The sequence below is a fragment of the Pipra filicauda genome, unplaced genomic scaffold (assembly GCF_003945595.2).
Source record: "Pipra filicauda isolate LSUMZ 115617 unplaced genomic scaffold, ASM394559v2 scaffold495_size435866_pilon, whole genome shotgun sequence".
In the NCBI taxonomy this organism is placed as follows: domain Eukaryota; kingdom Metazoa; phylum Chordata; class Aves; order Passeriformes; family Pipridae; genus Pipra; species Pipra filicauda.
In genome coordinates, this window is record NW_024104637.1 from 23322 (window position 1) to 35740 (window position 12419).

Genomic DNA, 12419 nt, shown 5'->3' on the forward strand with positions numbered 1-12419 from the left:
TGAGGTGACCAGACAGAGGTGACCAGCAGATGGCAGCTGGAGCCCAAGCCTGGTGACCATCAGGGATGTTCCAGGCCTCCCACAGCCCAGCCCTTGGCACCCCAACACCCAGCTCAGGTTTGGGGTTTTCCATCCAAGGCCACAGTGGGAAGTGGCGGCTGTGCCCTCTCCTCAAAAAACTCCTGCCCATGGAAGCATGCAGCACCATCAACAACAACAAAAAAAACGGGATGGGAGAGAAGCAGCAGGGAGATTATCACGCTGTTCCCACGGCACCAAGCTCCAGCAGCAATAACAGCATTATTTTTCCTCCTCCCGAGCAGAGGAAAGGTTTCAAGGAGAGCTGAGATATCGCCTGACACCATCCGCTTCAGGAACGCCGGCTGACTTGGATTTTGTGTCCTGCTGTTTTAGGCCCAGAGCCAGGATCCATCCTGAGAAAATGCCACACAATGCAATAGAATAGAGGGCTGCATAACCCTGGATAAAGATAGCTTGGCCACAGCCCGGGCTCCGTGACATCCTTTTCCATAGCAAGCATGCGAAAGCCCGGAGGTGATGAGTTCAGCCCGAAAACATTTCACCCGCAGCAAAGCACTTTCCAGAATGAAAGAGGCAAAAAAATGGCCCTCGTACCTCCTGCTGTGCCACAGGTGTCTCCGGGCTGGGTCCTTTGGGCACTGGGAGCTGCATTTTGGGAGCTGGTTTTGCTGTGGGAAGGCAGGACCCTGGCTGCCTGGCTCTGGCCTGATGCAGGTACCTGGGGTGTCCCCCACCACTGGCACCACACCCCCTGGATGCAGCAGGCAAAGGGATCCTCAGGGAGATCCAGAATCATGGAATCACAGAACAGTTTGAGTTGGAAAGGACCTTAAAGCACATCCTGTTCCAACCCCCCTGCCATGGGCAGGGACACCTTCCTCTACTCCAGGTTGCTCCAAGCCCTGTCCAGCCTGGCCTTGGACACTTCCAGGGATGGGACAGGCACAGCTTCTCTGGGCAACCTGTGCCAATGCACAATTCCAATGCATTATATTCAAGCAGGAGCTGGCATGGCCCTGAGGATGAAGGGGGACACGTGGCAGTGCCACAGGGCACCCTGATCCCCCACCTAGTGCCACTGGCTGGGACAAGAGCACCCCATGCCCAGTCCTCAGATCATGATGCCCACTGACAGTGTGAGGTGCTCAGCACCCAGTCATCCCAGGGCAGGGCGACTGGTCCCAGTGCCAGCACCCAGTATGCTGTTCCCCGGCGCCTGGTACCCCTACAGCCAGCTCCTGGTACCCACCGATGCTGCGGTCCCACACGCAGCGCCCAGCGCCCCATATCCTCCTCCCGGAGCCCCCCCGCATCCTCCTCCCGGTGCCCGGCGTGCCCCTCCCGCTGTCCCTCACGCCCCGCCGGTGCGGGTCCCGCATCCCCGCCGCGGTGCCCGGGGCCGGCAGGTGCCGCTGTGGGCCGGGCGCGGGCGGGGGGTGGCGGCGGCGGCGGTGACGGGGGCCGGGCCGGGGCGGTGGCGGTGGCGGGGCCGGGCGGTGCGTCCCTCCCGCCGCGGCTGCCAGCGCCGCCGGCACCATGGGCTGCTGCTGCCGCCTCCTCCTCCTCCTCGCCCTCCTCTTCCTCCCGGCAGGTAAGCGCCCGCCGCCGCACCGGCGTGGGGACGGGGGGGACACACACCGGGGAGCCCCCGGGGTGCCAGGATGGGGGCGATGCGGCGGGGACGGGGGGAAGGCAAAGCCCCCGCTTTGCCTGGGACGGCCCGGCTCCTTCCCGGCAGGAGAAGGGTTCCGCAGAGCGACCCACCACCACTGGTCCCACTCACGCCCCCCCGGGGGTTCCCTCAATGACACCGGTGGGAGCGGGCAAGGGGTGTTTCATCCCTCTTTTCCTTATCCCCTGCCCCACAGGAGGGTCCCCAGCCGGGTTCCCGGCTGCTCTGAAAGAGGACAACTTCATGGGACCACCAACATCTCCTCACGGGCACCCCCCTGCCCGGGCTGGTGCTCACCCCCAGCCCTGCATCCCCCTTCCCAGCGCGGTCACTGCTTTGAAGGAGCTTTTATGTCTCTCCCTGGCCTTGAGCGGAGGCTCCCGCATCCCCAGCTCCTGGTGTTTTCCCCACCAGCTCCAGGCATCTCCCCCCAGCAGCACCAGCCTCCCCTTTCCGCAGAAACACCCAATCTGACACCTTTTCCCCCACCGAGACGGTCAGAGGAGACAGTTCTGCCCCCGGCCGATGCGACAGCGAGCGCAGGTCGCCCCGCCACCCACCCCGGCTGGGTTTTTAATAAACAACACGAGGAGCTGCCTGCTCAGAAACATGGAAAACACACTTGCATAACCGGGGACGCGCGCGAGGAGAAATCCATCGGGCAAAGCTGTCATTATCAATCCCCGCCGGCAGAGCACAGCGAGGGGACGAGGCAGCAGGGCCAGCTCTGTGCTCCCTGCTATGACAGCCCACAGCCCCTCAGCCACGTCCCCAAAACAGCAGCTGGGCAGGTCCCTAAACCACCACCCCGAACCACATCAGCTTGCGGGAAACCTTCCCCTGATAAGCGACCCCAGTGGTGCGAGGGGAGGGAGAGCCGAATGAATCCTTCTCCCTGTAAAGGGGGAGTTTGCCAACAAGCTCCTGTTTCTGCGCTTTCCAAGCAAATGTATTTGGGAGGGATGGGGATGAACATTTTGCTCCGCGGGGATGCTGGGGATGCTGCTCTCACGGGCTCCTGCCTGGCCCCAGTTTGCCCCCAAAGCAGCCAGTCTCTGCTAGAAGCCAACCTTCGGGGTTGGGAGGCGGGTTTTTCCCAGCGCCCGGGCCAAACCCGAAGCTGTTCCCACGACCATCCCTCTCTAAAGCACCAACGCCAGCGAGGCTTGGCAGAAAAGCCGGGAAAGATTTCCCTGGACTGTGGTCCCGTGGCTCTCAGGCTGCTCCCAGACACCCCCAGAGCATCTTTCAGATGCTTTCTATGACTTTTTTTGTCCCCATAGAAATAATTCTTAAACGTATATATGTCTATCACTTGGGAGGAAACACAGAGCACGATTTAAATACGCTTTGAGCTCATTCTTCAGGACTTGGTGACAGCAAGGACATCACTGGGCAGGAGTAAAAGAAGTCTGGGCTTTGCCTGGCCACGTAATGAAATAACAGCCTCTCACACAGGGAAGTTTTGATCCTGTTATTACTCCTTACTCGGGATGTAAATTCAAACCTGCTTTGCTTTCCCGAGATGATGCCCAGCCCTGAGCCTGCTTTCCCCTTCAGCAATTCACCCTGTGCCCCGGCTGAGACATTTTAAAGCATCTGCAAGAGGCAGCTCTTGGCTTTAAAGGTTTTGAGTGCTTCTTCATGGAGACTCGGGGTGGCAAAGCTGCTTTTTGGGGACCTGGGAGCCTCAGGGACTGTTTTAGGCTGCCGTGGAGGAGGTAAAGCTTTGAGCATTCCTGGCTCTGCCCCTCCCCGAAGTACAGAAGAGATGGGTACTTAATCATCCCCTCTCCCAGCCCAAAGGAACAATCCGCCTCTAATACCAGAGGATGCTCCAAAATTCCTCTGCCAAACCCAGTTGCTTCTCCTCATGGGAAGGGCTGGAATGGGGCTGATGCACGTTGAAAGCTGCACCTAGAAGCAGTAATTAGCAGCTGGCCAGGAAAATTACGGAGCTGTTACGTTGTCACTTGGGCAGAGCTGCTGTTTGCAACATTCCTGGCTGGCTCCGAAGTCATATCCAAGATATTCGCCTGGGAAAAAGTTCTGTGAGGTGTCCCAAGCAGGCAGGTCTGTCTGCCATTCTCCCAACCACCTAAAGACGCCTCTTCACCTTCTTTTCTGTTGTAATTCCGTTGCAGCTTCAGGATCAAGGGCTTCAGGAGTTAAATAATTAAGCAACACTTCGCTTTGGGGGGAAATACCACATTTTCTTTGTGTGCAGGGTGGGTTTCTTATGCCACCCCTGGGTTGGGATCATGGGGCAGGTGGTGCCTGAGGAGAACTTGGACACCCACCCCAGGCAAGGAAGGAGCTGCTCACAGGGACTGTTCAGCGTGCAGGCAGCCATGCGGATTTTAAAAGTTATTCTCAGCTGGGAGGAGCAGAGACTGCCAGATCCCCCAAATCCCCACCTTTATTTAGCCACGTGGATTTTGCTCTTGCCTTCTGCAAAAGCCAGGCTGTGCACTGCCAAGAGATGCTGCTACATCCGGGGAAGTGGATACTGATGGAGCGGCTCGTCAGTAGGATGAACATCCCCAGGGTGTCCTGGCCAGCTGCACGGTTGGGACAGAGCCTCAGGATTGTGAGGGACACACGGATACAGCACACGGATTTCTATTGTGGAGCTGCTTCTCTTAGCTACATGAAGCCTCAGAGCAATTAGACCTAAAGCACTTAACGACCATGCAGCAGAATAAAACTAATCACGCAGGAAGCCGGCTCGGCTCGCCAGTAAATCAGAGCAACTGCAGATTTATTTGATCTGACGGCCTTGGCTTCTTTGCAGCGTCAGGGAATAGCTTTGCCTTTTACCTGTTGGTGTGTCTGGCCCCTGGTTTTCTCCCTTTGGTCTCTTCTTCCTCTCAGAGCCAGTTTTATGCTGCCACCAACAGAACCTGGCACTGAAAGCAGAGGTGCTGGAGCAGGAGGCAAGGGAGCAGCATGTCACCCAGGGGTGCTGCTGCCCACGTTATGGGTCACCAGCACACACATGCAGTGCTGGAGCTTTGCTTCAGACCTCAAGAGTCTCCACGTTTGCTCTGGTTTACTAATTGAGGCCCAACAGCAGCCAGAGGTATCCCCAGGAGCTACTGTTTCCCATTACTAATCCAGCTGGGTGTTCCCTCTGCGATGGCATGGAAAGGTTTGGTGGGTGTGAGACAGAGCTTGAAGCCTGCAGAGCTGCTCCCAGGCCTCCCCATCATCCCCATATTTTCGGCAGATAATGAGGCAGAGCTCCACAACAGCGCCCTAGAAAAAGAAAGACGCAAATGAAGAACCCAAAGAACCACCACATCCTCTGTGTTCCTTCCCCCGTATCAGTACAGAGATCAGTCAGACCCCTGTGTACTGCAGGAGGGGCCTCCAGCCAGGCAGGAGAGAAGTGAACGTCACCAAACCCCAAACTGCGTGGTGACGGGGAAGGTGAGGCAGTGCAGGGCTGAACAGCTGGAAAAACTAGTTGAACCCAAAGCAGAACCGAGTTTTGTTTAGTCCCAGCCACCATAAGGAGAGCTTTTGCCACCCACAGCCAGATGGTTCCGGTTTTACAGTTAAACACCACGGTGAACGTTACAGCCGAGCATGAACAGGGAGGAAGGGAACTGCAAAGAAAGCAGCACAAGGTATGGGAATCCCTGGCCACAGAAACCAAAGCCAAGGCAACGAGTTCTTGAACAGGAAATCCTTATATTTAAATATAGATTGCTTTATTGCTCTGCATCACTTAACCTGGTTATAAACCAACACACACTGCAGGACCAGGGGGGTCGGGGCTGTTCTGTCGTCAGCACTTGGTGAGGACCAGCATAACACAGGACCTGCAAAAGGTTCTTTTTTCCTTTCTCTGGATAGGTTAAGGAGTGAGGTTATTGTAGACTTTTACTTTAAAGAGCAGTCTGGTGCTTAGGTATTGTCTTGGTTGCATGGGGGTGTTTTTGGTGTTTGCCCCAAAAACAGCTGCTGAGCTGATAAGCTGATATAGAAAGTGGTACCCAATCTTGCTGCAGAGGCACACTATGAAATGGGTGCTCAGCAGATCTCCGTGTTCCAGGGGCTTGTTTTCATCCTGTTGTTGTATTTCTTGTTCAGAACAGGTGGCTGGATTCCTTGTTTAAGCACAGTCAGGATACGCTGCTGGCAGGCGGAATGAATAATATTCATGTTATGGAAACTTTCATTATCCCCGTGGCCTTGGCTGCTGGAGGAGCACCCCTGACTGCAGCTGAGGCTTGGGTGCCTTGGTTAATTTGGGCTGAGAGCAGGGGTGTGGGTCAGACCGTGTGGATCTTCTGGTGGTTATGTCAAGCACAATGAATTCTGGCTTGTTAAAAGCTCTACCTCTGCCTTATCAGTGGACGTTTGTTTGCTCCGGCGAGGTTGCTCTGTCTGATGTCATTCACTCAGCCTGGAGACGTCCTCCAGTGGCTTTTCATGCTGCGTTTCAGCAGGCAGAGCAATTGAGGATTTGCTGCAATGGCTTTTGGAGTGCCTGGGAAACGCGTTGCCCGGGTCACGCAGCCCTTTCCCAAAAGGAGCATGAGAGGTGCTCAACTCCCACAAGGGCAAGGCCTGCCCCTCTGTGTGGCTTCCAGGAGCCAGGAGAGCAGCATGGCAATAGGAGAGGGAGACAGTCCATCACATGGATGGCTCATTCCTTAGGTTGGCAGGTCATAAGGGTTAATATTCCCCAAAGCAGAATATTAGAATTATTTGGCTTTGGGTTGTTCTTTTCTCAGCTGTCTTCCGTATTTCTAGTGAAGAAAATCTGGAAAGAGGACTTTCCAAAACTCCCGTGGGGCTCTGAAGTGTGGCCCTGCTGCTTTCCCAGGTGGTTACCTTGTCCTGGCAGCCCCCTGCCTCAGCTCTGTGCTGGATTCCAGCGGGGTGGTCAACTGCCTTAAGTGAATTAGATGGGCAAATTCCTCAGGGCTGAGCTATGCTCGGCATCCTTTGGGAGCTAACATCCCTCAGTCCCTCTGACAGCCCCTGGCTGAGTTTTTTTAGCCACTGAATGTGGTCTTAAAAGGAGTTTTGTAGTTGTTTGTTTTGTCCCTTATTCCACTGCACTGCTCTGCTTCCTGCTCCCAGCAGCAGCTCCTACAGACCAGGTGTTGGGGAAACAAGGAAACACCCTCCTTGGCTTTTCTTTTTCCCTTTGATCTTCCCTTTCACACGTGATGGTAGAGGACAGGACTTGCAGTTAAACTGGGTTCTCTCCGGCCCTGGGGACAGTCACCAATCCATGGACAGGTTGTCCATGAGCTGGGTGGAGTGACGTGGGGACACATGGAGCATCCCAACGCGGTCCTCAGCCTTTTTGTCCTTTCATCCTCATTCCAATGCAGAAGCAGCCTACCTTGCCTCTAGGATTGTGGCTGGGATTTCCTGGGATCATGTGCTCTAGGTGAGAGCTGGACCCCAGGGGGGTCCACTGGGCTGGGTCCCAGATCACCTGACAAAGCCGATGGCTTGGAAAAACAAGGGGACGGCCCAGTGCTGGCACAGGCAGGGATTGCTGGTAGGGAGAGACAGGGAAAACCAGGCCTGGGCTGAGCAGTGTGCTGCCTTCAGTTGTGCTCTCTCTCCTGGGAAGTGTCGTTGTGACTTGTGACCTTCTTGGCCGGGAGCACCCAGCCAGCAGCCAAGGATTGTTCCTGCATCCAGTTCTGGCTCGCCCTCTGAATTTATACCCCTTAGATATTATCGGAAACTTCCTGACTCATCCAGGCCTGCAGCACTGCCAGCTTTCCCAGCTCCCTATTGGTTTGCCTCCAAAGTTCAAGTAGATCATGGGAGCTCTGCTGGCCCCAAGCAATTTGGGACATCAGGGTGGCTTTGCCCAGAGATGGAAATCTGTCTTCTGTCCTAGACAGCCTGGGAGCATCTACATTTACAGAGGTGACAAACTTTCAAGGTGCTCCCAGCCCTGGGGGGACCTTGATGGTCATGCTGGGCTGCAGAGGCTGCCTGGTACCTGTTGGAGAAATCTGGAATGTCCAGGTGTGTCGGAGCAAGGACTATTGAAACGCAGATGGATGCTGAACTTTGATCTGAAGGATGCTTGCTCCAGGCTTCCCTGCTGCTGTGGTGGTCTGGAAAGCCACAGTGCTGAGCCAGGTGGCTTATTCAGCAACCAGATTCCAGCCTGTCATCCATCTCCTCTCCCTTATCCTAAGGCTTATTAGCCTTGTGTCCTCAGCCTGAGGAGGGTGAAATCTCAGAGACATCTCCAAGTGCCTGTCCCTGAGAGAAAAGAGCAGCCACGGCCTCAGTCCCACCTCCAAGACCTTTTTCCTTGGGAAATGGGGCTCTTCACTTGGCCATCCACAGCACCAATGAAGAAATTTTGGTTGGATTAGTGAGTCCCTGCTCACCAGTGCCACATCCCACCATTTCTACACACAAGACACTGAATGGTTTTGTCCTCCACACTCATATAATTAGTTCATTGCAGCTGGAATGAGTTCTTGCTCTTCCCAGTGCTGGGTTTGGGATGCTCTGGGGGTGTAAATAAATGAATAGATGGAACAAAAATGCCTCCCAGTGTCACGTAGTGCTGGCACACTCTTCCCTCACCCCAACCATACCGAGGGAGCCAGCTGCCAGTGCCGGACCAGTGCTGAGTTCAGGCCTAGAAAGGGGGAGAAAAAAGCCCCAGCAGTCAGCTGGTGGGGACAGAGGAGAAAATGACTCATCTTCATGCTAAGAAATGGAGACAAATGAATGAATGCACAAGGAAATGGGGGGAGAGGAGAAAGAGGCGTCTTGTGTTATCATTCCCAGCTGCACGGTGGTTGCTGCGAGGAGGAGCTTCCTACCCTGCTGCTGGGAGGAGATGCTGGAAAGATGGAGGGGGTGATTGGGAATGGGGGGATTCCAACCTTGGGGAAAAAAAGGGCGTTGATTTATGCCAGGGCAACTATCTGGTTTAAACCTCACCTCTAGGTACACGACTCCATTTTCCACCTCTTTATTTTAGATGGTTCTCAGTGTTTTAAAAACAAACTTATTTCCAGCTTAATTCCCCAAACCTTCAGTGCTTCCCCACACCTCAGGTGACCCCAAGGCCTTCCCTGTCTTTAATATTTCTTTGTCTCACTCCTAGGACTGGGCGATGACTCCCCAGAATCACCCCGGCACCCCATCAGCCCCCCCTTCCTCTGGCAGGGGATCCCGGTGCCACCAGACTCCAGGGATGCTGATGTCCCCACACCAGCTCCTGGCCAGCCCTCCCCGCCCACGCCCACGGGACCTTCCGGAGATGGGATGTCCTCCGGGCCAGTGGAGGGGGGTGGCCACAATGCCACCCCTGTGGCAGCACCGTCCCCTGCTCCCGTCTCCGCCACCGTGAGCTCCATCGCCGTGACAGACAGTCCCTCTGCCTCCTCCGACCCCAGCTCGGTGCCACCCACCTCGGAGACAGCCCCAGCTCATCGGACAGCAAATCCTGCCAGCTTGGCAAGAAGCACCGTGGATTTGGGGGCAGCTTCCAGCCCCACGGGCACAGCAGCGTCCTCGTCCTCCGCCTCCCTTCCCACCGGCGACCCGGACTCAGTCTTGTCCCCAACGCCTGTCCTGGCGAGCCCTGGCACCACCCAGCCACCGACACTGACCGAGGATGTCCCTTCCCTGGGGACTCTGGCCATGGCATCGAGCCTGGCCGTGGAGCCAACGCCCCCCCCAGTGACTGTGGCGAGCCCCAGCGCGGCCGAGGCCACGGCCTCGGACAAAGCCACCGGAGTCACCATGGAGGAGGTGCCGCGTGCCTTGAGTGCAGGTGAGCACCACCCCTCCTCAGAGACACAGTGCCAGCCTCGGGGTGCTCAGACAGGAGGGGCAGACCCCCCAAATTGGAAGGGAAGAGGTGGTCAGCTTCCTGGGAGCATCACTCAGCAGCATTCCTAGAGGGGCCCGTGTCATCTGCTCCGTTGGCAGAGGCCCGGAGTTGTAGATGACAAATCTCGGTTGCCTGGAGACAGGAACAAAATCCTTAGTTTTGTAAATTTGCCTTGAAGCACTTAAGGATGAGAGGAAACAAGTGGCTGGGTGGTGGGTGCAGCCTGAGTTAGGGTGATGCAGGTTTTTCTCCTCCCTCCTGTGCACCTTGCTAAGTTGATACCGGCTTTTTTCTGTCCCCTTCTGTGAGCTCAGGTAGCTGAAAAGTGCTCCATAAGGTCAGAAAAGAGAGGGATGTGGAGTATTTTCCAGCCTTGGCTGCCTGGTGCTGGGAGGAGCTTCAAGGAGTGAGTCCATGGTCCCCAAGCAAATCCCAGCTCTGTTTTATCCCCAGTTCTCCTGACTTATGGGAAAGGGGCCATTGCAAAAATATAAGAGTGCCCTGCATCCTCTTTGGGAAGCAGTGAGGGAATATTCCCCCTGTCAGAGATGGCTGGCACGGGTGTATTGGGAGTAGCTGGGGTGTGGGGTGAGTGCCACAGAGCTGGGATCTGGGGAGGCTGAACCTTGCCCTTTCTGATGGATCATCCACAGGGAGCATCGTGGCCATAACCGTGACCGTCATCGTGGTGGTGGTGCTGGTTTTCGGGGCAGCAGCATACCTCAAGATCAGGTAAGGCTATTTTTGGGGTGCCCCTCCCCACCCCCCCAGGCTTCAGCCCCTCTCACCATCACAGGGGTGATGCTCAAGGGCAAAGCCCTGAGGAGATGCTGTCCCCAAGCACAGTGGGGTGATGTGTAGCCTCTGGTCCCAGCACGGCTGCGTTTCCTACCCCTTCTATACTGGAAAGCAGAGTTCTAATTCCTCATTTTACAAGAGCCTCGCTCAAATGCCAGAGACACTGCTCAGCATAGCCCTAACCAGTAATTATCCCTTGGGAAAGCTGCTGCCGTGGGTCTCGCTGTGACTGGGACAATAAACAGCAGCACAGCCCAGTGCTGAGCATCCCTAATGAGGCTCTGCTGACAGCTGAGATGAGCAAAGGTCTTGTTTTAATTCCCTGCCCTGTCTAGTCTGGTTCAACAAGGGCAAAATCCAACCTGGACTTACCTTCTGCCCTGGTGCTTCCTCTTAAAAGGGAGCCCTTGCACGAGTATTTCTTCACCCCACAGTAGAATAGCTGACAAATCCCCAAATCAATAGGTTTGCTTTCCCTGGCAGGCACTCCTCCTACGGAAGGCTTTTGGATGACCACGACTACGGCTCCTGGGGCAACTACAACAACCCTCTCTACGATGATTCCTAGCAGGGATGAAGAAAAAAAAAAAAAACAACCCCATAAACCCTTAATTTATAAGCGCTTCAGCAGCAGAGCATCCGCTGTCGAGGAGATGCTGCCAGGGGCAGGAGCCCCTGCCAGGGGCAGGATCACGGCGGGTCTGGTGGAGCACAGGAAGAGGAGGGCGGGTGTGCAGTGTGCCAACAATAAACCTGAATTTTGGCCTTTAGTCCTGGGGCACATCAACCACTTGTCGTAGGCAAGGGAACCCAAATTCCCCCGGGGGAAGGGATGGGGAGGTCGAAGGAGAGGATGGAGGTTCAGCCAGTGCCGTGGCACCCTTTGAAATGCCGCTGCTCTGTGATTTTGGGGGGGAATGGGGGGTTGCTGAGGCACAGCCAGCAGTGTGCAGGGGTCTCCTGTGCTTTCACTTGTCCCTTTCCCTAAAATCACTTCCCTGTGTTGCTCTGCTGTGAAATTCTTTGCCTTGTCTCACCAGGACCATGAACAGTTATGGGGATGCTCAGTCCCTCTCTTTTCCCGTAGGTGCTTCTGTGCAGAAGCTCCTAATTTCCTTTTTTTCCCACTTAATGGTGGGGGTTTTGTCCCAAACACAGCCTGGGAGCCCATGGGAAGGTGCACTGACCACCCATTTCACACACGTGGCTGCTTGCTCCACACCTTTGTTTTTAATCCTTAAAAATCTTGGCTGCTAAAATACAGCGGAGTGTCCTTTTAATCTCCAATTCGTGTTCAGCTTTTAGTGTGTGAAGACTGCGGGTGGCTGATGGCAGGGCTGGTTTGGGAAGAGGATGCTCAGCCACTTCTCCCCCTGGCTAAATTCCCTGGCAGTGGAAAGCAAAGCCCTCAGACTGCGTGACCTTAATAAATAAACCAGCGCCAAATGACGCTGCAAACTTTTGGGGCGTCCCAGCACGGGCTGGCAAACAGGCTCTGCTGTTCACCCTGACTCCTAAATGGAGCATCCCAGGAAACATCAAAGCTTGGGGCGTTCCCGTGATTGCTTCCTGCAGCAGATGCATCATCTCCTGATTTTCATCAAGTGAGTGTAACAAATGCGTCCGGCACCACAACAGCCACCTGGAAAGGTCGGGAGAAACGGGGGCAGCTCCTCCAAGCTCTGCTTCCCAAAGGGAAGTGCAATTATGCTGCATTTTCCTTTTCCTCCTGAGCCTTTTTTGGCCTGTTCAGTGGCCCATCCTTCCACCTCTGCCGTGAATACTGAGTGTTCCTCAGCCTCCTTTAGTTCAAACTCGGTAGAAGCAGGAAATGGTTGTTGCACCTTCCAAATACAGCCAGTCTGGAAAACTCTTGGGGCTGGGAGCACACACAGGGCAGTGCAGGCTCCGAGGATGCTCAGGATGAGCAAAACTCACCTTTCACCTTTTGTGCACCCAAGAAGCAGCGAATTAGGCCACCCTGGTTAAAATAAAACACAAACTGAGTAAAAAAATCAGCACCCTTCTTCTCTTGAAGCAAATTGGGTGTCGGGATGCTGC

At 55.3% G+C, this 12419-nt stretch overlaps 1 protein-coding gene across 1 annotated transcript; it reads left to right on the forward strand.

Moving 5' to 3' along the window:
• Positions 1-1530: 1530 nt before the first annotated feature.
• PARM1 (prostate androgen-regulated mucin-like protein 1) lies at positions 1531-11645 on the forward strand. The gene is made up of 4 exons (XM_027716841.2): positions 1531-1633; positions 8829-9500; positions 10214-10292; positions 10842-11645. Exons 1-4 carry the CDS (start codon positions 1579-1581, stop codon positions 10924-10926), a joined length of 891 nt encoding a protein of 296 aa, XP_027572642.1. The 5' UTR covers positions 1531-1578; the 3' UTR covers positions 10927-11645.
• The last annotated feature ends 774 nt before the right edge of the window (positions 11646-12419 follow it).